General features: G+C 41.5%; 1 protein-coding gene across 1 annotated transcript in view; it reads right to left on the reverse strand.

Moving 5' to 3' along the window:
* Positions 1-26853, reverse strand: part of URI1 (URI1 prefoldin like chaperone) — a 42301-nt gene extending 15448 nt beyond the window's left edge. The window contains exons 1-4 of the mRNA XM_075434230.1: positions 26753-26853; positions 14988-15022; positions 10857-10935; positions 8411-8546 (exon numbers count right to left, since the gene is read on the reverse strand). Of these exons, the coding sequence (XP_075290345.1) occupies positions 8411-8546; positions 10857-10935; positions 14988-15022; positions 26753-26824 (322 nt within the window). The 5' untranslated portion in view covers positions 26825-26853. The remainder of the gene's footprint in view (positions 1-8410; positions 8547-10856; positions 10936-14987; positions 15023-26752) is intronic.
* Between the last annotated feature and the right edge of the window lie 254 nt (positions 26854-27107).

Raw genomic sequence — 27107 nt, forward strand, 5'->3', positions numbered from 1 at the left:
TCCTTTCCAACAAGAAGCACGAAGACACAGCTCAGACTTTTGGGGTATTTCAAAAGCATTAGCCTTTAAATTCAACAACAGCCCGTGTGTCAAATGTGCAGTCATCTCCATTAGCTAGGCTGTTTCTAAGAAACCGCTTATGATTCTCCCCTGAAAAATGCTCTGCATTTGCATTTCCTACTGGGTGAAATACTACTTCCAAAAAGCATTCGACGTCTCGAGTGGTCCCAACACCCGGCCTTCAGAGGAGACGGCTCCTTCCATCCGCAGCCAGGGTCCTGCTCCCCTCACCCAGCTCCTTCGAGAGCCACCTCGTCCTCCGTCGGACACAGCAACGACCACCTCTCGCACGCAGCTTTTTTGCGTCAGTTAATTCCTGCCAACACCATCCACAGCCTTTTTCGGTGTCTAATGCACCCTCCAAAATCCAAATCAAAGAGAGGTGGTGATAGTTTTCATACAAAATGCTCCCGTCTGTGCTTTCAGCTCTTGAAGGTAGTCTCAATATACATAAATGTCTAGCTTGAGACCAATTTTCCTCAGGCTTTTATTTTACATTCATAGTAAATGTGATGCTCAGTTGTTTCTTAAACACAACGAGTGTCTCAGTCATTGCCTCTATATCTAAATATTGATCAACAGCCATCTAGGCTACGCTGCTTCTAGAGGACCAGCTTGTGAGGCTGCTTCTGGACAGGAGCGCGTTGGTTTGCTCCGTCACATAAGGACACCGAGCAGCTACACACCGTGTTTTATTTTAAAATGCTGCACAAGCATTAACTACTCTGCCCAGCACCCTGCAAGGGTGGTAAGTATTGCTCTCTCCTGATATACAGATGAAGAAACAGTTTAAGTGACTTGCCCTGGGCCAGGCAGCATGCCAGCGGGCAGCTGGGATGATGGCGATGCTCCGTCCCCACAGCCCCGGTCGGCAGCGCAGAGCCGGGGCTCCTGGTCAGCCGAAGCAGAGACCTGCTCGTGGGCAGGCCCCTCAGCGGAGGTCTCCTGCAAGAGGGCTCCTGCACCTAACTGCAGGGCAGGCTTGGGGTTTTGTGTTTTAAACTTACCACTGCGCATCCTGAAAGCCTCCAACGCTATTCACTGAACTTTAACATGTACCATATCTAGCGAAAAAACAATTCACTTTACGAACTACAGGGGACTTTGTCCTCACTGAGACCCCCAGAAAAGTATCAGTGAAGTAAGCGAGGCTCCATAGCCTTACTCTTACTGTGCTGTGGTTTAAGCTTCTTAGAGCCTTTTAAGACGGATTGAACCAGAGGCTGTTGTCCAACTTTGTCACATCCGATAATCTGAGAAAAGTCTGACGTGGCTTTCAGGTGAACTCGAGTAGTTCCTATTTACACGTCCCAGCTAAACCGCTTGGAAAGATCATTCAGCGCTGCAGACAAGCCAGAGTCTCTAAGACTGTTTTCCAGGACCGCCAAAAGGAAAAGGTATTTGAATCAGGGTATGTGGATTTCCGCCATGCAGCGGCCTTTGAGTATTTACAGGCAGTGAGATTTCTTTACATTTAGATCATTCTTTCCCAGTTCCCTTACTAGTCTGAAAGGACTTAACTGGATTTCCTCACACCATGATTAGCCATTTTTAAGAAGCAGCCCTCTGCTTGCTACACACACACTGGTAGAGGAAAAAAATAATTGGGGAACACATTTCACATTGTTGAAATGAAGTCCACCGAAGCCAGATTTTACAAGACATGACAACGTACTAATGCCAAACTGACACAAATTCTCATCTATGCATTTTGGCTTTAATGGGTTAATTAGCTTGGCTGGATACAAATTTTAATTATCTGAGTTTGACATTAATGTCCTTGGAGTGTTGTCTATAAGGATTTGGGGAATCACAGACATTATTTTAGTTACTTCTGGAAACTGTGTGTTACACTGGGATTTAAATAGTAAGAACAGACAAGAATAGTGAGAACAGGTTGATCTATTTTGAAAAGTCAGACTTTGTGAAACAGGACAAACTGAGATGAAGCTGAAGCTGGTCTACCTTGCTAGGTTCAGTCAGTCTTCAGGGGAGTGTTGTGGCTATAATACAGAAGAAAAAGACTGGGAAGTTAGGAAATAATCCCCTTTGAGGACAGCTGACTGGGCAGAAATTTTAGATTAAGCATAACAAAGAATTCTGTACACAACTGAGATTTAGAGTCAAGATCTCTTCATCATCAAACACAGTTTCTCAGGCAGAAGGTAGCCAGTTTTCAGATGGTTACATATGCACAGAGGGTTTACACAAGCCAGGGAACAACCACCCACCTCAATTACCGGCAGCGGCTCAGCTCCTCCAGAGTGAGAACGGAGCACGTGCACCTGACGGCAGAGCCTCGGCAGCTCTGCACCGTGGAAACGCCAGGCTGCCACCGGCTCGCTGCACGTGCAGCAGGGAGGTTACACCAGGGAACCACAGAACAGCATTCTGCACACAGAATCTCTGATCAGCAATTTCTAGCACAATTATGACTGACCCCTGAACAAAACAAGAACACCTAGCACACAGTCTGTTAATGGAGTATCTTAATATTACTGAGGCTGGAGGTAAAGCACGATGCAATCTAATGCACATACTCCACTTCTCAATTCTTTGGAGATGGAAGGTATTTCCTCGCAAAAGGACAGCGCTACAGCACAATTACAAGTACTGTTAATGGGCTGAGTTACGGCATGCTGTTTTAAGTGCGTTACTTCTTGCTTTTAAGGGTCTGCGTAAGTAGATCAGTCATCTGAGGATTTTTAACTGTATTTCAATAAATACATATTTAATCTGCAAAAAAAATGTTTTTCCAATTGTTTTCTGACAAACTATCACAGGTTATTTGAAACAAGTAAGATCTGCAGTTCTGCAGAAAGTAGCATCTACTAAGAGCTTTTCAAAACACCCTTCTTTTTTTCTATTATTTTCTGTTCATTTTTCTAGAGATGCATTTGTTTTAAGGTTCAAAAGAGAATCCTGATTGCGTTCTGTGTATATGGATTTAAGCTCTCTTTGTGCTTGCAACAACATAAATAAATTCACTCTTTATAACAGCAACTGCACTAGTTCTTTAAAATGCAATGCAACCCTTCGTGCAGTAGCTCTGCACCTTTTAAAGACAACCTTCGTTCTGTTCACCATGTTCCCTTGGTACCAAAACCAAAGTAATTTGGATTTTCTTCTGTAAAAATCTGTATAGATAATTTGGCTTTGGGAACACTAAGTAAATGCAATGCGTTTCTCTTTCAGGTTCACACACCTATGCAATTGCTAGAATTATATGAATACATTTAAATTCCTCCTAAATGAAGGAGGGTAGCATTCAGACAACTCCTCTGTTGCCCAGTAAGAATTATAAAAAGGTAGAGGCTTCTTTGAATCACAAGATGTAACTTGCAGAAAGGAGTCTATTCTCCTTACTTTCTTCCACGGTGTTCTGGTTAAAGCACCTAGACTGTCGTCCTGTGAGAAACCAAACACCTCCCGGGAACTGCAAAGCAAATTTAGAGCTCTTAGCACTCCACCCCATCAGCTCCAAACTTAACAAGGGAAAGCAAGGAACTGATGGAGGTTATCAAACTAAAAAGTGATAATCGCAAAAAATGGTAAAAAAATGTTCAAAAGCACAGTGAAAGAAAATTCTCCAGCATGCAGAAAACTTTTTTTCTTTTTAATAAACAAACAGCTAGATTTCTTTGTAACATTGCCTGCATTTTTCTTTTCCCCCAAAAAAGTGAGTAGGCAAGTTTGTGTTACACTCTTTAGAACATAAAGGCAGTTATTTTCACCCTTGGATGAAACATCAAAACCTCTAAAGGCCTCACTCATTCACAGATGGGAAATGGAAAGCCTTCCTATCATATATTTTGGAGACAATATCCTTTTTTCTGGAAGTGCTGATAAGGAACAAATTCAAACTAGTCCTCAGCCGCCTGTATCTTCTTATTTATTAAAAACAATGGTATCTTTTAAATCCTGTATACTAAGCTATCGGTCAATTTTGATTGACACAAATATTTGTATTAAAGGTTACATACTGCAATTTATAATTGGGTACTATCACAATACTGTATGTTAATGTAATCAGTATTTTCATTTCATTAATTCATTTGCAGCATGACACTGCAAGGGTATTCTTACATATACTGAAGACACAGTTGCTAAGTAGTTCAACAATTCTCCTTTAAGCGGGATTTTTTTTTATCTGATAAATTTTTAACACAATAAAACCACTCCTAGTTCTGTGTGTGTGTTTTAATTTCCCACCTTTTAAAGTGTTTAGGTACTTGGAATACCTAGCATACTGAATTAATCCACAAATATTTACAAGAAAAATCTATTTAATTTCTTTCTATAGTAACTACCACAGGGACTATTGTAATGAAAAATTTCCCATCTTAAAGAATTAATGCGATTACTGATATAGAGAAAAAAAGTAATTTATATCATCACAAACACGTAAAAGATATAATCCCATATTCACAAAAAGAATCTTTATTCCCTCTTTGAATTCTGAGACAATACAGTCTTGCCTTGAGGAGAACAGAAATATTATGAAGTACCTTAAGCAAGATAATTGTAAGAGAAAAAACTACAATTGCATTATTGTTGTGCTAAACTGTGACATACTTAAAAAGCTAATTTCTTTTATTATAATGGAATTTGGTGTGCGTATCCTTTAATCTGCTTCACTATTTCTTCACATTTTTACATGCACACGTATGTGTAAAGTGTTTCCCGTTATCCATACTACCTGGTTAAACAAACTGCAAGAAATTTAAAACAATTAAAAATATACTTGGCATTTCCATAAAGTTCACTAGATTTTTTAACAGTTTTGGAACTAACTGAACATCTAGGATGTCACAAAAATGCACAGCAAATTAAAGATCTACTGCAACTCAAATATTATTCAAGAAGACATGATCAATATTTTATGAAAAAGTAACATTTGACATGAGTGACTGTCCCAAATTTTACCAAATGCATTTCAACCTACCACAACACTGAACAGTTTGCATCTAAATGAAAAGCTACGCAAACAAAAAAGTAGCCCCAAAATAGGGCTTTCTGCAGCTATGTCGGTTAAAGTGCATTTACATTTAAAATTCAGTACACTCAGCCTTCAATTATTCCTTTCAATTAAATAAATTTTAACCAAGAAATTAATCTGCTGTGGCTGGGAATTTCTCTATTCCACAGAAGCAAACATTTTTTCACTCGTTCTCCTTTAAAAAGCAAATTTAACAAAACTGGTAAGACAAAAAGGATGACCTAATTAGTACTAAGTAATATTTAAAGCTTTTATATATAGTACACTCCTATTGCTACCCCTAACTTCCAAGGCTTTATACTCACTGATACTGTTTGATTTCTCTGGCACTATTACTGCTTAAGCATGCAAATTCGTATTATGCATTCCTGTATGCATCCAACACACACAGAGGAATCACACTGTAAAGAACATTTTCTGTGAACCTTGATTAAATGAACTGTTAGGGCAGTGATGCCCTCAAAGGCAAATGGGATCACCTCTGGTGACCAGAGGTCGTCAATGGGCAGACCGCTGCAGAACTAGTCAAAGGCAATAAAGACAACTGCTCAGAACCAGCAAGAACCAGCACTCGGAAGCGAGTGAGTTACAGGACTCTCTCACCCTCTTCTACCCAAGAGCCAGTCCCACTGGAAAGTGACACCTTGACCAGTTGCTCTCCCACTCCTCACCACTCAGGAGAGTGGGACACAAGATGCAGTAAGCAACCAAAGTGCATGTCTTGTATTTATTTCCTTAGAACTCTTAATTTCTGTTAAAGCACTGAATTATTAGTGCTCTACTAATTAAGTTCATTTCTGTTATCTGAACAGATTTGACAAGCTGGTTATGAAAAAATACCCATCTACATTAAATAGAGCAATATTGGATAAAAAAAAAGTAGGTGAGTGAAGAAACAAGGCATCAACAAATATTGCCAGCTTTCTGTTCGGGCAGCAATTTCAGCATGAGCCTTTCTTTGCTCTGTGCAGAGCCCAGTTCCCACACATCAAAGCCCTGAAGCACACACTGGCCTTAAGCACATGCTTAAAACCAGCACTGCTGGGCTAGGACCTTCCGACTGGCACACAGCACATTCGCGACTCCTCGCAATGTGATCCCCGCAGTAAGCACGGCCTCTTTTCCAGTGTGCGTGACCTACTCCAAAAATTTACATCCAAACCAAAAAGATTATGTACTAAAAATCGAATCACGTTGTGACAGCATAATGATAATGCCCAATATACATCACCGTGTAAACGATGAAGCCCCTATGGTCACAAACTGCAAGTGAATTCGGCAGGCAAACCTATGAAAGTAACTACAGTGCAGTACACGAAGGAGACTTTAAACCAATACTTGTGAAACATCAGTCTTTCACATCTGTGCCACAAGTGGCCAATTTGCATTATATTGCAATGGCCCACAGGTCTTTCACATGTAACTTTTTTTCCAATTAGATCAAACAAATACAATCTCCAATATTCTCCTCTAAGCTGCTGTCATTTAGTGTGAAAATAGTTGAAAGAGTTTAAGTCAGTTGTATTTTTTAAAGGAGAAAAGTTATCTATGAAGGAAATACTTTTTTTTTCCGGACTCATATGTACTAATAGGGGTTTCGTAATCCAAAACTCAAAATAGTCCTTTAAACAAAAAGTTTTTAGTTAATATCAGTGTTTTGGAGCCTCCCACTGGCAGCCATCACACAGCTGAAGTGAACTACCAGCTGAATGGAGGGTTTATATCCAGGCATCAATGACTATTTTGCTTTAAAAGAAATGAGTATTTCTGAGTTTGTATTTTAAATGTGATTTAAAAGATCATAAAGGAAAGAATCCAGCATTTATTGTGTGTCTCCCAGCAGACTACTTAATGTTCAAACATCTACTGTGCAAAGGTCAAATGATTTCACTGAATGTAATGGTGACAAAAATATTCTGCAGCACTGAAAAAAATATTAGATGATCAAGGAAAAAGCCATGGACCTAAGACCTCGCAAGAGTCACAACAAATAGTGTAGATTCAGTTCAGTAAGAAAGAAAATTGCAAGTTGTGTCAGGAGAACAAGATCAAGAAAGATAATAGGTAAAATACAAATTACATACTTTTGGTAATGTTCTTCATAAAGGAATATTCTAAACTAATAGAGCAAATGAATTTTTATAAAAAAATCCTTTTCTTACATAAATATTGCTTGCACAGAATTGAAAAAAAAAGCATTCAGATGAAGAACCTCTGAGGTATTCTGCTGCAGGCAGCAACATGGATAGCTGAACTTACAAACAAAAATCCAATGTAAATAGTTGTGCTAGTAGTAACATACACAGGGCAAAGCTGCAGTGAGCACTCGTTCAGGAATGAGACAGATTATAGGTAAAACCAATACGAAAAAAATTTACTCAAACGCTTATCTGAAGCAAACAGCAAAGGCTAATAGGCAGCAATTTATTTTCCATTTTATTATGCTTTTCCTTCCTTGACCTTTCCATCAAATATTTCAGGCTCTCATTCTTTCTAACACAAAGAGGCTCCAAGGCGCGCCATGCACACCACTCACGGTGGTCCTGGCTCTTCAAAGCCCAGGTCCCGCGACCAGCTGGGAAGAGCTGGCAACAAAACCAGGAACTGCCCACCTGCCTCTGGGATCTACTGCTGCAGAAGACGAATCTGGTGGTCACCCACAGCACTTGGTCTGGGGAGATCCAGTGGATCTGTCCACACCAACGGGTAAGAACGTTGAGGGCACGAGGCAGATATGCAGCTGAGTGGCAAACGAGGAAAAAACCCAACAAGCAGGGGTAAAGCATGTATAGAAGGAGAAGAAAACTGGAAAATTATATGGACAAGGGAAAAAAAACCAAAATAGATGACAGGTCAGCAAAGAAGTAAGAGAAGAGTCAAGGGAACAGAAAACAGGGAATAAGGTAACTAAGAGCAAAAGTATAACGTGGTGTTCGCTTTCTAGAAGAGAATACAGCATTTCCCACATTAAAGAAAAGTGGCAGGGGTTTTTAGTTTATTTTGGTTTTGGGGGCTTTTTTCACTTTTGTGTATAATAAACAAACGAACAAATCTTGACTAATCTTGTATTCTAACATCTAACATCAGAACTTGAATTTTGTTAACTTAAGCTGGTGTATTGTTTAAAAAAAATCAAGCTCTGGCTAGATGTTTAAAAAAAAATCAGACATATCTGATAAAATACCAAGTCAAGATGGAAAATAAGGTGCTAGATTGATACTACATCTGAATGAGACTTCTGTTAGCTAGCTCACAAAAAAAAAATTTTTTTGTGTAGATGCTACTAATTTTATATATTAATACAAAGTTACATAATTTTGACTACTAAATTATGTTCAGAAACATACATACGTTTTTTTCTGTGCTCAACCAGTGCAACAGCCTGCTTTGCTGAGCATTTTGAAAACCAGTTGTCCCCAAGCAGAACAGTAACCTCATTGGTGTGGACAAGTTTTCCTGGCATGAAGGCAAGAGGACCAAGAGGTACCTGTCAAAGGCACAGAAGAAACAGCTGAAAATCACTAGTGGAAATAAAGCCTAGGCAGTCATTCATGTCTTAGTTTTTCTAAAAAAAAAGTACAACACAGAGTTAAAGACGTAACAATTCTACAGCAGTTATTTAACGTCCAGCCCTCCATAAACATTCAAATGACCAGATCCATTTGAACTTAGTATTGTACTTATAAAATCAGAAAAGTGGTATATAACTAGAAAACTTGTTTCGTGACATCGAACTATAGTATAGCTGAATGCTCACATGGAGAACAAACTCACTTAATTCTAACATGTAAGCCTTAATGATAAAAAAAATATCATTTGGGTGAGTTACGTATTTGTTATACACAGACTACGTTCAATTCCCAACAAAAGCAAGTTCAGCTTTGCTAAAATTTTTAAAATAAGTACTTGACAGGCAAAGCTGAGTTGCTTTTCTCAGTATCCACACTGCCAACAGTAAGTACCCAGAAATCCCAGTGTAAGCCTGCAGGGCTACTGGCAGGATGGCAGGCCGTGCTTCACCTCCCTCTGTCTCACCGCTGAGCAGCACGCAGACCTCAACCTTGGGGCAGCGCTCCACCAGCAGCGCCCGTCCTCCAGTGGCTCTCCTGGCACAGGGACCAGCACAGAGAACCAGAATACTTCCAAGAGCAGTACACTGGCGATAAGCACATTTTACAACTTTAAAAGAAGCTTCTTAAAACATGTAAGCCCTTTTTCAACACGTTACAATGTGCAGGTCATTATTCTTATGATTGAAGACACGGCCCACACTCCACGGACAGTGCCTGGGCAGGTCCTACCCCTGAGGAGAAGCCCTGGCTACCCTCGCTCCTCTCTCCCGCACCAGCCCCCTGCACTCTTACCCTCAGACCTACGGCCACCTGCCCCGCTGCCTTTGGGCTGCGATCGCAAAGACAGCAGGAGACCAAAATCAAATGAAAGTTAAAATGGAGGTGGCAAAAAGCTAGGAACCACATCCGTGTGAAGTTCTCTCTTTCTTAGGGTAAAAAGAGATCTGTCTCAGCCAGTTTGTATTAGTTCCACCTAATATATTCCTCTGCTGCCTTCTTCATATCCTCAGGATAGCCACTGCTTTCTCATCACATCTGTGCTAAAGCAGAGCGCTGGGCCGGGTGGATCTGTGTCCTCAGAAAGCAATCGTCCATAGCTTCGGTACCCGGGAGGGCACCAACGCTTGACACAACTCTGCAGCAGGCAGGATCCCAGCGTTCAGACTATGCAGAATGTGCTTTTCCTGCACACGTACCCTTCCTGACTTGGTTTGCAAGCAGCAGACTGCACCATTCGCCTGTTCAGTCTTCCCCCCAAATGATGAAAGCAAAATTGAAAACACATGAAAATATTTGGCTAACAGGATAGGAACTATTTATATACATTTAAAACAGCAGATGTGAGTTGACATTGCTGCTTTAACTGAGAATCAGCCCTATCTAGCTTTTTTAAAATAGGCTTTTTTCTGTGCTTTGCAACAGCACAATCTTTTTGCCCTACATCATGTGGCCACACATATACACGTGGTGATGGGACTACACACATAAAATCCAGAGCTGAATCGTTAGCACAGGAAAGGGAAACACTCCGTTCTCCCACACGGTATGTGTACTCCCGACACAGTCTTACTAAAACTCCGCTCTATACGCTGAGCCAGGCTGCCACGGAAGAAAGTAGTCAGGCACTTTGTGCTGAAATTAGCCATTGAGTAATTTATAGTACAACTTCCCTCCCTTCAAAGATGTATCTTGAATTGGACCCGAGAACCGGGGAGGAAAAAACGAAATAGAGAAAAGCCAATTTGGTCAGAATTCTGGTGAGTGCAAGCCAACAGGGTAGTCTACCGAGGGAGCTGTGCAGTTGTTAGGGAAGATTCAAAGCACCAGAAAAGATCGCTATGTCAATGTGAAGATCGGTAAAACAAAAATTAGCAGCACCTTTTTATGTAAAAATCAATGTTCTAGGGTTTATTTCCATGAATCAGGAAATACTATGGCCACTTTCTTCTCAGGAAATGACTAAGTACCGTAATTCAGTCATAATTACAGTTTTCTATACAATAGATTTACATATCAAACATGTCAGGTTTTGTGTTAGCATTTATGGCATCAGTTCTCAGTTGTCAGTAACGTTGTAATTTATAATGGATTTCAAAGAAAAGAGAAAGAAACAAAAGCAAAGGCTTACTATGTGGCAGCTGAGTAACACCTCACCACCGGTGCAGATACCTCAGTTAAGAAGAATTTGAGCCCATTTTCTTGTGCAAACTCTACAGCATACCTACCATGATATCGTAGGACAGTTTATCAGGCAACGTACGAAGTCGGTCCTGAAGAGCCTCATAATCGCTCTCCACCTTCTTCCTGTTGACAAATTCAAGTTGATTCAATTTCATAGCTAAATAAAGAGTTAATGTTTTTCTGCTAGTAATTCAACAACACATACAAAAAATACATAAACTATTTTACTCTTAAACACATATAATAACTTTTTTTATAAAAGACTTGGAATGACAAACATAATAGCTAGATTATTTTAGAATAATTTGTATTAAAATAGGGGCACGCTTATTTTAGATCGTGCATGTCCCTTTCTGAACTTCAGTTTTTTACGGTGCAAAGAATCAGTTCTCCCACTAGGACCTGGCACATCTCGCTCCATGTTCAAGTTCAGCAGTTACACCACCATCAATGTTTAGAAAAATAACTGAAAATCCAGTTTATAAGAGGCAAATTCTTCAAAGTATCACTTGTAAGAAAGGAGTCATGACCTTGGTTTGAGCTGATATAAATGGGAAAAATTCTAATGAATTCTGATTTTCATATGAACTTTGTGCTCCTACGAAGAGTCAACACTCCTGAAAGCTGCCTTGACCACCAGGACTCTGTGGCACCTTCAGTCCCTGACGAGGGACAGTATAGGTGGGGAACATCCCTTCTGCTGCTTCTCTGTCCAAAATGTAAGTAAGCTTCATGCTACATGTTGCTACCCAAGACAGAAACGGCTTGGTGAACTTACATAAATCATTCCTACAGTAGACACCTGTCTCTTCAGAGGACTTCGCAAGACAGAGAGTTTCAACTGCTGCAGGGATTTCCCTCTGTGTGCAGAACAAGCAACTACACTCCCTCTAAAAGCCTTCTTTTGTGCAGACATTCTTAAATGTTTTAATTTGGCTGAAAAAGATCTTTTAATGGACCACTGCCCTTCTGAGGATGGTCAGAAATCAGCTCCCGCATGAAGTAACTGGCATATAAATGTCAGGTTTCATGATATTGTTTACTCGTACTTCAAAATAGTAAACATATATATGGTAGTAAATTCTGCAATAAAAGGCAACTGAAAGCACAGAGCAGCACACTTAACAACGCTGACCCAAGATGCAAATTACAGGTTTTCTGAGGATGATTCAAGGAACGCAATCTATAAATGTGCTGAAAAATGAATGTCATAGTTGATAACACAACTCTCAAAATATTATCATTGATTTTCTTAGATTCATAAGCAGAGTGAAATCTTCTTCAGCATTCATTATGAAAAATTATCTGAAACTCCTATGTTTTGACTCATTTGCTTCCATAGTTGAAGTCTGCTGTAATCACTCTACTTTACACCTGGAGTACTTCAGATTTTACGTTGCTGAACTGGTCCTGAAACAATGGAATTTAGGTTTTTATGCCACTTGGGTATTAAAACCATATTCCATATAACTGGTTTACAAAAGATGCTTGCTGCTGCTTTGGTTTGACTGCAGATGTCTCCTGGACACTTAGGGCAAGTTTCTCTGTCCATTGCCCACATCAAAGTGAAAATATAGTTCACTTCCTTCAAAGAGGAAGGACAAACTTATAAACCTTAACTCCATTCACCAAGATGTTTTTTGGGGGAAAGCAACATAATGACAACTTGGTGTCAACAATAACAGCCAATTACTTCATGGCATTTACAGAATCCAGCCTTTGCCTCACAGAGATCTGTAGGTGAGAGATGGACATTGATGCACTCCAACTACTTGCTGAAAACCAAACACAATCCCCAAACCAAAGGCCTTGCCCCTGTCTCAAATGCAAGAGAAGACTCGGTGGGAAGAGAATGGTATGAGAATCTCCCCACTCGCTGCAGGATTCAACGTTCCCATCATTTCACGGCTGGTAGTCACTCAACATTTCTTCATTAATCTGAAAAGAAGATACTGCCTTTAAGGTCTGTCTGCTGCCTGTTACTGAATAATCTGACTAGGGTACAGCAGAAATCATTTGCTACAAAAGCTGTTTTGTTTCAGAGAGCAAAGTATGTTTCTTTTTTCAGCAGGACTAATACCCTTTGCTGATCAAATGTCCACCATGGGAATCTCTAAAAGTGTGGCCACATCCTGAACTGGACCATCAAGATAAAGAAATTTAAAATCAGTCCTTTTATTTAATTGGCCTGAAACAGCACTACTTATGGAAGGAAGCTGCCCTCCCTCTTCACCCATGGCTGATGGTCACACAAACTATGCTCAGTCCCCACAGGCAATGAAGAACTAAAGTGAAGAGGGAGGATGACTATTGTGACTCCAGCTATGAACGTGTCCCTAGATGGGGAAACGCATGTGTAGATGTTTAATCCCATAGCAGACCCATTACTGGATTCATGGCTTTAGAAATATACTTCAAGCATACTAAAAAACTGAGAAAGAAAATAATTTAATGTGAAGCTGAGCATTTTAAAACCCTATTGTTATTCACCCAATTCTATTTAACATTCTTCTGTGTCACTGACTACTTAAAAGGTCTTACATGAACAAATTACTCAGTTGAAACAAGAGCTCTCAGCTCTTCCACAATCAAGATCTAAATAAGGGTACCAAATTTTTAATAATTTTCTATAAGGATTGTATGGATTCTGTATAAACTGCTTTTCTACATAAAAGATGTCACTAAGTTAGGTTTTCCTTTTCAACATTCTGTGCCCCAAACCCCCAAGTTCATGGGGCCATGGCCAGAGTTCACGTAAAAGCAAACGCACAAGCAACTCCTTCTTCCACAGCCAACCCTCCCATCCCTCTCCACAAACCTCAGCCATTTTTGTAAGAGGAAATAATTGTCACTACTTTCCAAACTTTTAAAAATCTGCCCAAATTTTAAGGTTTTCTGTCAATTAGTTTATTTCTGAAAAATACTGTCTTTCAGTGACAGAAGGCACACACAGAATGTCACACAGGGCCGAACTGATATGGACACTGCAAAGCTCCTGAGAAAGTACGTGTGCTGGGGATATTCTGCCTGGCTTCGCCACAGCAGCACCAGCAGGCACTTCAATAATATTTCCCTTATTGAAAATTAATGCAGTCTCTGAATTTTAAACATAAATGAAACATATTAGTTTTAGATTATTTTTGTGAGCCAATAGCCAGAATTTAATATGCTGATGTGTATAGATTGCCTTGATTTTTTTCCTCTTATCCAGTGCTTGCAGCCTACGTGCATTTAAACTAAAAACATTTGATACACACTAAATATAAATTATTTGCTCGGAGATCTTTCAGGCATGAAGAAAAAGCCTCTTAAAATAAATTTAAAATATTATATGCTTGATGGTGTATAACCAAAGGTTTAATCTCACCACTAAAGGGGCAGTTGCTGTGATTCTGCAATAACCCTGCAGACAATAATCAAGACAGCTCCTGTTGTTCTCTCAGTAAAATCATGGTAAACACAGCATGGATATATTGTAATTTGATATCTGTAAGATCAACTGTTATATCTCACAGTAACTCATAATATAAGATTTCATTCACCATTAAATGTGCATTTTCCTCAGATGCCATACAAAACTATTATTTACTAAGCATGTTTTCTATTAACCATAGATTGCCAACAGAGAAAAAAGTGCCCAGAGATAATTTTTTTACAGAACAAACCATTTCTTTCTAAGTATCACAAACTAAGCTTTATCACATACTTTACTGGGGGGGGCCGGGACGGGACACAGGACAGGGAAACATAATTTTCACATCGTTTTAGAACACGGGGGGTGGGGGGAAGCAGAATTTCCCTATTTTCTCCACAGTTAGAAAGAAACCAACAAGAGCAATTAATTCTACTTGGGAGTACCTTTTCACCAATCAGGCAAATTCAGCATTCGTCCCACTAGGTCACTTGGGGAAAACTCATGAATGAGCTGTGTACTTAAAACAGAAGTATAAACACTAAGGCTCAGTGTATTTGTGATTTAAAGTAATGGTATCGGTGGAAAATACATACATTTTAAAGAGAGTACACTGCAAAAATTCTGAGCTACTGCTAACTGTAATCCCCCAAACACGCTAGTAAGATTTGGCCATCATTAGAATAAATAGCAATACTTCACTAAAATATAACTAGGCTACTCATCAGTATTTTAGGCATGTAATCAAACATTTTTCACTTACCAGTGCTGGATTTTTTCTTGGCAGCTAGTGACCACCTGTCATTAAAACAGATAACTACTCATGAAAAAACAAGGCTAAGCACACAGCTGCAATGTCAATGCAACAGAAACTAGAACAGTAGCTTTACAGAGCTGGTGGTGTCTCTCTACACATTTTTATTTGTCAGTGCAAAGGCATGTGAATGGTAGTTCTTAAGCAGCACACTTTATCACACACTAATGCAGACTGATAACCGCAGAAAAAATTACAGCTTTTCAATTCATATTTTGGTACAATACCTGCTCCATAACTATTAGGTGACACACGATCTAAGATAAGTAGTAGTTTGTGCAATCTGGAGATCTATTTTCAGTGTTACATGTTTGCAGAATAAGAAAACAACATAAATTTTAACAAGACATCAATGTAACTTCCATACTCATTCATTAAAAAACAAAAACAAATGAACCGCACAGCACCAAAAACATTTTTTCCTTTATCAGTACATCAACCTATGTCTCCACTGGCCGTTTTAACCTGAAAAAGCACAAAGTAATTTTGTGGTGTTTAAATACAAAGAGATTTGACACCATTATGGGCTGCTGGCTTCCCTTCTGTTCTGAATGTCAAAAAAAGAGGAAGTTTTAATCTGAATATTTCCCTTATTTCTTTATGCTACAGGCTTTCCCAAGAGATCCAAAATAATTACAAAATAAAGCGCATTGTTAAAATGAAAAACTTTTTTTTAACTGTATTTTTTTAGATTATGTAGATATAGCAAACAGACAAGATGCTGAAACCTGTGACCTTCTCTGCCACAATTATGTGGAGATTTTGTCTTTCAAAACATATTCTGATCTCCGAGTAATGGTTACCAAAAATATAACACAAACAATTTCATTCAATTATATGAAATGCAATGAAGCCATGAGGCAATTAAATATGTCTAGACATCTTCTCAATATAAGTATTTTCTAAATTTTTTTTTTTTACAAATTTTGTTTTTCCTATAGCCAAAATAATGCTAACATTTGAAAGCAATTAATGAGAAAATTTGCAGAGAAAACAATAACATACATTCAAGTACCACTGAAATCACTGGAGCAGATAATTCTTTTTTTTTTTCCAAACAACAGAATGAAAGACAATTTTTTTTCAGTTAGCATATGTGCAGCTATTGCACAACAGATCTCACACCCTGCACTTTCTGCTCTTGTAGGAGTAAAAAAATGGGACTACTTTGTGAGCTAATAATTCTTTAAACAGAGTAAAGTACTTAAATGAAGAGGATCGGCTCTACATTTGTGGTTATGCTCTTTCATAATCCATCAGGAAATTCAGCCAGGTAGCTCGTCCCATGTAAGCCAACTTTAAATTTATCATCTGCTTTAAACCCCTATAAATCAAGCGCCTAGCAAGTATTTTCCTTAATGTGCACGTCAACTATTTTTAAGGTTAAGAATAACTGTAGAGACTTCCGTAGGACATCAATTCCGAAATCTAATTCATACTATTAACATTAAACCCATTTTAAGAGCAAAGTTTCCACAAAAGGTATGAGCCGCACAGCGCAGCAACGTTTGGTAGCAGTGCTGGCACACAATGGAGACCACCACAAACACGTCGGAGAGTCAGAGCCTGTTCTATCGACACCCTTCGTTCTGTCAGATTTGGTAGCGATTGTGAAGCACACAACATAATGAAGCATACAAAAATGTTTATGAAATCCTTTAAGAAAGTTCCAGTTTAATTGCCCCATTACAGATGAAGATGGAGAAGGCAGGAATCTTTCCACTCCCAATACAAGACCTTCCACGCATGAAGTGAGCTAAAAGCACAAGGAGAAGCCCTGCAAACCATAAGAGCAGCATGTTCATTAACCTCTACATGATAATCCTTTCGTAGCTGCATATTAACTAGTTACATATTCATAATCATTTACATTATTTAGAGGGCCTTCTATGAAAATTTCTAGGCTATATCCATTAGCTACAATGTTAAAGGTTACAGAAGATAGTCTACTTAATGTTTCCAGGAAGCTTTTTTTAATTAGTAAATATGTAAATTGGGCATATATGCTTTTTATGTTTTTTAAAATAGTCCATCAGTAAAACAGCATAGGGCCATATGCTGTTTCCATCACCCTTTATCCCCTTTAAAAAAAAAAAAGAAAAATCAATAACACCAATCAATTTTAATTTAATTCTTCTTCTTTGATATAATCTCTCTTGAAGGGATACTAAAGGGTGGAACCAACAACAAACCTTTTCTTTCCAGTGGCCAGCATACAATGAGACCTTTTACAGAACTTCTAAAATGTACCACCTTAAAAATGTTTCAGGCTGCACTTCTGGAACTGAACTCTATTTAAAAAATAGAGAATAAATATTGAAAAACAGATGGAGATCAATTATGCGTATGTCCTCTATTAGGTCAGTCACACTGTTTGGATAACAACTGGTTTTATCACAGCAAAGAAACAAACAGATAAATATATAAACAAATCTTTGATTCTTTGCCTTTAATCAAACACAGGAAAATCACTAGGCTATCTTCCACACATAATTTGTATCTGGAGTTACAATTAAAGAATGAAAATTCCTGTCAAGGTAAATAAAATAAATGACCTGTTTGCTTGTTCATTTGAGTTCAGTTTGTCTGGACGCCCAGTGCCACCAACTACGCATTACTTTTAAGACATCGCAGTGGAAAGCTGTATCAATAAATTCTGAATTCTCCTCTTTTAGGCATAAAAAAGTACGAGTTTGTCAATGCATGCAGTCATCAATGGCTTGTCTGCATACTAAAATATTTATTAAACTACTATTGCAGCAAACTTAACATTACCTAATGATGGGTCTGGTTATTGAAACAGGACCCACTGTCGGAGAACACATTCCATAGTCTTTAAAGAAAACAAACGGGCAAACGCCTTGTTTCCTTCCTTTCCTCCAACAGCAGCCTGCTGAAATTCAGTGCTTCTCCAGTCCCTGACCAGCCAGAGCCTCCGGGACAGCCCCGGCAGAGCACACCTCTGCACGCCTGTGACCCAAAGGGTAATTCCTTCTGGATTAAAAACCAAACTGCTAAAGCAGGAAATGGGTTCTCCCATTACGACCATTTTGACCAGGCTGAGCTGTTTAAAGGGAAGCACGTGTTGCCGCTTTCAGGGAATCTCTCGTTCCTAGGTTTCACAAGCAGAGTCACAGCAGAGTGGGAGGATCAGCTTCAGACCTACCATCACTTCCCAGGTGCCCCCCAGCTCCACTATGCCAATCTGAACACAGGGCAGCTTGCAGGCTAGGGACTCCAAAGCACCCCCCAACAACTCGTATCATACAGCCAAAGACTTCATTAACTGTCTGAAGGCAGCAAATTCCTTTTGTCTGCAACATTTTCTCTCTTTCCAATCAATCTATTTATATTCCACCTTCCCTGGGATCTTCCATCCGAAGAGCTCAAAAACTTTTCCATGAATTACAGTGTACAGCACTGTGGAAAAGCACTGCACTGATTCTGCAGGCTGAGTAACTTAACCGCTGACACTGGCCAGGAGCAGGGCTGGAAACAAGCCCCATCTCCTCACTCAGCAGCCAGGCAGTACTCCCACGGGCAACGTTTCCTTGGGAATGAAGGCTGGTGAGGAGGACGCTGTAGCATGAAGCTGGTTCTTACCTGTAGGTGCCCACAGGTCTCTAACCTGTTCCCATCACCCCAGCTGGTCCTCACCCTCACATACCAGGGCATCTCCTTCTTCCATCTCATTTTTTCCTCACCTGTTGCTTCTGCACATACTCCCGTTACTAAGAGCTGAATATAATTCTCTGTGGTGCTTCTGATTATCAAGGTGCTGCACAAACAGTTCTGCTCTCCTCTCCAGCCCAAGACTAAATTTTGTTTTATTTAGGTAAGTTCTCCAAGGCGCAGTGCATGCATGAGACTGCCTCTCTCTACTGAGCAACTAGGCACTGCCTACTAAGGTGATGGTTTTAGCACACTGAGGGTAATTCTCTCTCTCATCTGTTCTGAACCACAATAAGGCAAGCTCCCAAGTCAGAATTTTATTTATGCCTCGGCTTGTGAAAAATTATAAGCAACAGAGCTGGTATTGGTATCATCTGCAGACAGTTTCGGGTATCAACACTGAACCTGCTGTATCCGAATCACACAATTACATTCAAGTCTAAAGAATCAGAAAGGGGTATTTTTAAGATGAGAGTTAATTTCAACAAAAATTATGAAAATAAAAATGCCCCATCAGGTTAGGAAGAGTTCCTAAATAAATGAGAGGCTATTTCCAACTTGTGGGTATGAACGTAGAAATATGCAGCATGGCACAAAAGCAAAGTTTCTGTTTAAACGATTTGCAAGTTAGGCATCTAAGAGGCCAAGTAAATGTATGCTGTTTCTACACGCTTACTTGAGTATTTTGCTTCAAAGCTGTGGCTCACAATCTGGCTGGTCTTCTGAAATTAGAAGCTAGGGACATAGATCTAACCCCAGCTCTGATTCTATTTCTTCTATATGGCCTTGAGCAAATCACAACCTCTCAGTCTACATTTCTTCATCTGCAAAATGGGGATAATAGTATTAACCTACCCACCTCAGAGTGTTTAATGATGATTAATTAATGTGAGAAAAGCACTCTAAAGATGTAAGAGCACTATATAAGTGATAAAGCATTATTTACCACTTGAAAAGTAATCTGAATAAAATCAGATATGCAAGTAATTTGTTTATATGTAGCAATAATATAATTTGTGACTATTTAATCTTGAATTAGTCTCACTTTAAACACCCCTTTCAATCACATTTCCAGTTACTTAGGGAAAATGACAGTATGGAATACTTTTTGTGGAAGCACAGCAAGTAATGAGGTGGTAATTAAAGTAAGGGTCTAATAAAGTCTAAAACCAATGATTTGCCTTCAGGAGACTGTCCCTGCCATTTTGGATTGTGTAAAGATCTCCGTCTCGATTTTGGTTCCGCTGTTCAGAACCTTCCACGAACTACAGTGGAAGTGTATGCTGGTTTGCTGAAATGTGGATCCACGTTTGTAAGGCTCATGATAAATCCAAGATCATTTCCACTACTGACCTAATTCAGGTGACCCCAATTCTGCACAGTTTTAACTGCTTAACCTTGTACATTCAAGTATTTACTGCAGTTGATACATGCACGTGAGCTGCCTCCATCTGCAAATGTTTGCAGTATCAAAACCTACTATGCCATGCAACTCATGCATGAGATTTCTCTGCCGCACCCCCAAACCCTGAAAGCTTACTGATGAAACAACCAGTTCACAATACAACTTCACATTATAGAAGAACACTAATGGGTGGTCAAATATTTAACCACCTCTTGGTAACAAGGATGTAACCAGCGACACGCAAAATAAACATTTAAAATGAATTTTCATTTTTTCCTTCAGGAAACTGCACAGCACCTGCCTAAACCACAGCAATCACTGATGGAGAAAGACAGAATTAACATTTGCACAATTGTTTTTCCTAGAGCCCCATTTTCAATCAAAAAAATGAAATAAAACTATTAAAAGTTCTTCAGTCTGTTGGCACACTGTATGATCTAATGGAAAATAAAGCATTTCTGAGCTCTCATTCATTTATTAAATCGCATTGCTCAAAAACACTACATTTCAACAAATTTTATTAACATAAATCCCCCATTGGGTGGAAACTTTTGCCTTTTGAAGAAATGTGTTTGGAAAGAATACTGAAGGAAGAGAGAGACAAAGAAATTTGAATCATGGCAAACATTTCTTTCTAAAGGAAAATATTTTATTTAAAAATATAACCACAATATTTACCTTTCTCTACAAAAAAAAAAAGTGCAGATCTACTATTTTTTTATTAATTGTGTACACACAAGTGGGTCTCAAGTTTTGCAGGAAAAGTCGTACATAACTATTATTTATCAATAAATAAAAACTAAGTTTTGACCAAAATGATTTCTGGGAGCTTAAAAATTCTACTTGAAACATCTAAGCATTATAAAGCAGACAGAAAACACCTCATCTCATTTTTGCTAGCTGGGAAACTCTGCTTTTTCAAGACTCTTCTGTTGTGATGACTGCTGTGACTGTAGGTCACACCAACAAGTAACTCACAGTTATCTTGAAGCAGCATGGCACGTAAGCGTGGCAGCCCACTCCCCAGCGACTGTCAGGCAGGCAGCGCCAGCTCACACGAGCCAGCACCCTTCCTCCTCGCTTCCAGCCATTAGTTCTCAATACCTTTCTGCTGTTTTGCTATTTGTCAGTCCCCTTCGAGAGTCATTTCAAGTCACTAACCCAGCAAAACTCCCAAAGGCAGCAGGATGTTTTCTGTTGAGTGAGTTTAATTAGCTCTGAACCAAATGAACTGGTGCAAGTGAGGAACAAACTGGAGTAAGGTCTCATCTGTCACTGGTAGCCAGTTGTATCCACGTTAAGTAACTTCATCTTGAGACAGAGCTAAGGAACTTGTAACTTGGTATTCTAGCCTATTTCAGATAAGCATCTTCATGTGGCTACACCATACCCAAGGTAGCTCAGGTACCAGGACAGCAGCAGACAACATCGGCACAGAACTCCCACGATCTCACTCGCCAAATGCCTCCAGCAGGTTCTGCAAGCTGTGATGCAGTCTGTGGTGCAACAACCATGCTGCTACTAATACCTGAGTAAACTACCTTAAAAATGACATGAGCAGTGGCACTCGCCTCACAGATGTACCTTCAGGCTGTGGTTCAGGATTCACCCGCAGCCCTGAGTAACCCCGTCATCAGCCCTCCCTGCCTCCTGCTACTCAGTTCCACCGTCTCATCCTTCCAACCCCGACACAACCTGCTGGCAGACATTCGTGACACTGCACAATCAACTACGCTGGGGAACCACACTGGCTGAAAAATAATCCAGGAAGAAAAAAGAAGCAAAAAAGTCAACAGCAAAGTTTGATTTTAAGCTGGATCCCAACCCAGGTCACTGAGCAGTGTCACAAATGCGCCACTCTAAAATTGCTCGAAGGCAGAAAGCAGCAGTCACAAAAAACCCCTACAATTAAAAAGTTGTTCACCAAATTAAAGTCATCTCCTTCCTGGATAACTCACACGATCATTAACGAAATTTCTGGATAAGTGACCAAGACTGTTGCTCACAACTGCTCTAACTCGGTATGAGCACGGCCACGGCCCAAAGGGCCCGGCGAGTTTCACCCATCACAGGCTCTGCGCTTCCCCCGTCACGTTCGTGCTGGCACTTGGCACGACCACTTTCGCATGCATTGCTGCATTCCTCTTACCCCACAGCAGTCTGATCACTAGTGTTGGTACAAAAGTGGCGGAGGGATTCACCCTTTTCATGGCAGTGAAACTGCAGCCTATGATAACAGACAAGAGGAACCACAAAACCAGCAACTGCACAGTGCAGCCCAGTGTCCTAAAGCCCCACTACGAAAAAATGAAGACTGGGACTTGGAATGAAAACAAAATACAAGTCCACAGTCTCACAGGAAATATCTACATGAGGCAAGGAGTACCCAGGTCAATATGAGAAGACAGGTTATGAGCAAAACTTCTAGAACCGAGACCTGCAAAGATGCTAGAGATACTAAAGCTGGTTCCCAAACAGCACTCTAGTCACTGCATCTACTCACAAAATCTGTAGATAGCTACAGGAGCAGCACAATTGAGTAGCATTTCAATTTTGTGGATACAATCTCATCTACAAGTTTTAAATACCGACGAGGCAGGACATACACAGACTTGCCCACTCCAGAATAAAGGCAACACTTCAAACTCTTTTGTGAATAGTTTGACTTTAATTACCATTAAAAAAACCTATTTAAGATCTGTTAATTTCCTTCACATTTCTTGACACTATATAAACTAGTGGGTATTTAATTCATACTAATAAGAACATAGACAAATATTGACTACAAAAAGTGAAAGTGATAATCAATTAACACTGGAGGAATATGGACTATTACGTTTGAAAGCATCCAAATAATGACCAAATTAGCCCTTTTACTTGAAAGCAGCACATGTGAAAACATTATTGGAACCCACTCTTATAAAAAAGCACTGGACAGGGTAGAGTGGACGTCATCACAGGTTGCTGAAGAGGTAATTGTCCAGGTACCTTTTAACAAGCAGTATGGCAGATGATACCTCAGACAGGTCCTTTTCCAAAGGAGCATCCCAAACCAAGCTTCAGACACTCTTAACTTTTCTCATATAGTTTTCATGCAAAATGAAGTCCTGCTGCACTGGTATCTCGTACCCAGGCTTTCTCTACATTCTGTTAACTTGGATGTAGGCTGGAAGAAGTGCGATACCTGAGAGACAGTGCACTGGAGACCACACTGAATCCCACCTGCTGAGCCCACAGGCAAGCAGTTCCAAATTTCCAGTGGCTCCTGCAGCAGCGTGAAGCGTACAAGACCCTGCTCAGTCTTGCTGCTCTTTTTCAAACAGCAGGAACAGCTTTAGAACTGCCAGGTTGCTGATCACATAGCACAGATATTACTTGAAATGAAGACTTAAACAGAAGCAACCAGACCCAGAAGTAATTCATATAAGAAGAAGAGAAAACAATTTACAAGAGCGTAAGTTTAGGATTCTATGATTTGTTGCCCCATAACACACCTACAAGTTGTTTAACTATTAAAGCACTGCAAGTACGCAGGATCTTGCAAACAATTTGAAAATTAAAGATCATACAGCTCCACCATTTAAATTCGTAAGAACTAAGAACAATAGACAGTGGCCAATGAGTTACGGTAATAGCTGCACTAAATCTAATTGTGCTTTGTTGTCATCATGAGTGACAGGAGAGTCACTTCCTTGTCCTAATTTTCCTAAAAGGGGAATAAAAAAACTGTTTCTCAGTGTAATACAAAAAAAAAAAAGGAAGAAAAATCATTATATTGCCAGCTAACACTGGAATCCTTTAGATTCTCCATGCCTGTGTTTGCACTCTACAAATGTCTCTTGGGTCTAATTGGTTCTGTAATGTCTCCCATTACGTGTATCTTCACTGCACTGCTCAGAAACTGCAGAACATGTCAGCCCACTGCAAATTCACCGTCTACACCAGTCTCACCAAATCATACAGACCCAGCTTGTCAACTTCCTATCAGTCAGCAACCCCAACCCACTTGATTGTAGGACTAAACGTATACCAAATACTGTGTTTAAATGCAGGCTCTATAGCATGAGAATCCACCTATTTAAATATTCATTTTGTAATTCCTGTACTAACTTGCAATAGATTTAAGGCAGTATATTCAGCTAACATATACCGCTTTTGCAAGTAATCCATGATACATACATTATATTCTTCTTACAGAAATATTCAAAACTTTACGCAGCCACTGTGCTTCCAATGGTGGTCTTTATCATGAAAATTACTAGATATTCTTCTATAATTTATCCCCAAGATACACATTCTAAGTCATGTTTTTATACAAAGTGCCTTTAGTGGGAGCACTGAAAATTGCTTTTAACACTTAGGTCTTACTATCACTACAAATTAACCAGATGAAATCTGTCCAACAGGCAAGCAGTCCTAAACAAGAATTAAAATTACTTTTCACCAGGGGTCCTAAACCTGGAAGTTGCAGCCTCAATCAGATTAAAGACAGAAAGTCACAAACATCCTGTTCTTTTCGTACTTTTACACAGGAAGGAGGCCTCAGCTCACGTGTGCTCCAGAGCAGCTCTTTAGCACTTAAAAGCTCAAGTTCGTAGCAGAACCATAGTTGTGCAATGGCCTGGGTGCTACAATAATCAGCGGTGCCTCAAATACTGTCTTTCATTCTGCAGACAGATAATGCTGTGTTTCACTATTTCACTAAAGGTTGCCTTCAGACTAATGGGAATAAATAGGTTTCTTTATACTTATCAAGCATCACTGGGACAGCACAACACCATAGTAATTAAGAGAAATATACATCCCCGCTTAAATGCCAGTATATACATAGTTCTGGCTAAATAACTTTACTATTTGTTATGATGCTCATACTACGATTACTAGTCTAGTCAAGTACTGGGTAACTTAATTCTCCCTCATCTTTGTGCTAAGACCATAACATGAGCCTTCAACTTCAGTAATTTCGTGAGAAAAATAGGAAATCTCTGAAAAGAGGCAGCTGAAAGGAAAAGACCTCCTCCATCTTAAAATTACAGTAATTTTGTAACTGAAAATACTGTTGTAATCCAATTATATATATTCATTGCATCGAGAAAAATCTACGATATCTTCATCATAACACTCCATTGTAACCAAGATACGTAGTTCTTCAGTATAATTTCATATGGAAGCTGAAGTGTTCGATTTTTTTTAGCCAATTTGCAGAAATTATGTAAAGTTTCCCTATGATAAAATATAATTTTGGTATATCAGCCTAACAGAGGCTTAATTAATTGTCTCCTGGGCCTCTTCTCCACTGGAGCAGATCTGTTTAAGAAGAGTCTTAAACTTGCTTACAGAGTCAGAGACAGGGTCTTACCACGAACTGGGAATAATTCTACGTGGTTACGACAGACACCTGCCTACACACCAGGGCTGACTGACGCTAACGCACCAGACAAAGCATTCTTCACCAAATTCCACCACCTTGACAATTAACTGCAAGAGCCCAAGCCGACGGGTGACTATCACCAGTGTTCAGTACAGCAGGTTACCCTCTGCGCAGAGCAGACACCGCAGCGCGTTCCAGCAGATCCTCTTACTGTTCACCCACACTAATGGCCGGCCGGTTACGTCAGCCTTTCAGGAACGACCTCATGTGCTGTTCACAGGCAGACACATTTTGGCACGTGGTATTCCAGGCAAGGCACAATTTTTTACACCATGTACGTGTTACTCAGTTTTCTTACTTAATGAAACCAGTGCGTGACAAAGCAATACCCGCTGAAGGTAAAGTTCTCCGCTACAACGGAGAAGCTCCGACGTGCACCTCAGAAGGAGCTTCTAAACATTTTAGTCGTATGAGCGAGCAGCAAGGCGCGCAGGCCGCAGGCAGACGCAGTCCTGCCAGCCGCACACCGCACACGGCCACGAGCCCCGCGGCGACTGCTGCGCCCGCACGGGGCTGGCTGCGCGGCGGGGCCCGCCAGCCCAAACCCGCCCTCGCTGAACCAGCAGGGCCTGGGGGCGCGGGGCTCCGCGGGGCGCCCCCCGACGCGCTCCCCACACGGGCAGCGCCGCTCCGCGCGGACACGCGCGCGCAGGCCTCTCCCGGCCGCCCCTCGAGGCGACGGCCCGGGCCCGGCACCGGGCAGGCCCGCGCGGCGCGGATGGGCCCCGCGGCTGCCAGCGCCGCGCGAGGGAGGAGGGGACGTCCCCGCGCCCCGCCGGTTCGTAAGGCGCCGTGGCCGCACGCTGACGTCACCGTACCGGTCCCCGCGGCGCGTTCGGGCCGGCGCTCCGAGCCCTCCCGGCGGGGGCGCGTCGGCACCGCCGCCAAGGCGCTAACGGAGCGCCGCACCGGGCCCGGCGCCGCTGCTCCCCGAGCGGAAGGCGGCCTCGCCACGGGATGGCGGGGGGAAGCGCTCCGGCTCCCCTCGGCCTCGGCCCGCCCGGGACCGCCTCGGCCGCCACCCGTGACGTCAGCGCCGTCACGTGCCCACCCGCCGCACGCAGGCCCGGGCGCGTGCCGCCGGGGGGCCGCCAGCCCGGGGGGGCCCCGCGTGTGTCGTGTTCCCCCCCCCCCCCGCCCCGACCGCCGGCTGCGCGCCCCCCCCCCCCGCCCCTCACGCCACGGCCCGGCGGCCTTGGCCTTTACCTTTTCGTGCTCCTGGCGCAGGCGGCCCACCAGCGCCGGGCTGAGCGGCGAGGCGCCGCCGGGGGCCTCCATGCCCGCCGGGCCGGGCCGGGCCGGGCCGGGCCCGCAGCCTCCGAGGGAGCGGCTCCGCGGCGCGGAGGGGGGCGGCGAGGGGCAGGGGCGGCCGGGCCGGGCCGGTCTCCTCAGCAGGGCGAGTGAGTCCTATAGAAATGTTTGTGGAGGGCGAAGCGCCGGCTCCGGAGCCGCATCCACGCTGGGGCCGCCGCCGCCTGGGCCCGGGGCGCCGCTGCCGGGGGAAGCATCTCACACTCGCATTCTGGGCTGCGCCGCCGCCTGCGCCCGGCGCCCGCTGCGC

The sequence above is a fragment of the Opisthocomus hoazin genome, chromosome 12, assembly GCF_030867145.1.
Source record: "Opisthocomus hoazin isolate bOpiHoa1 chromosome 12, bOpiHoa1.hap1, whole genome shotgun sequence".
In the NCBI taxonomy this organism is placed as follows: Eukaryota; Metazoa; Chordata; class Aves; order Opisthocomiformes; family Opisthocomidae; genus Opisthocomus; species Opisthocomus hoazin.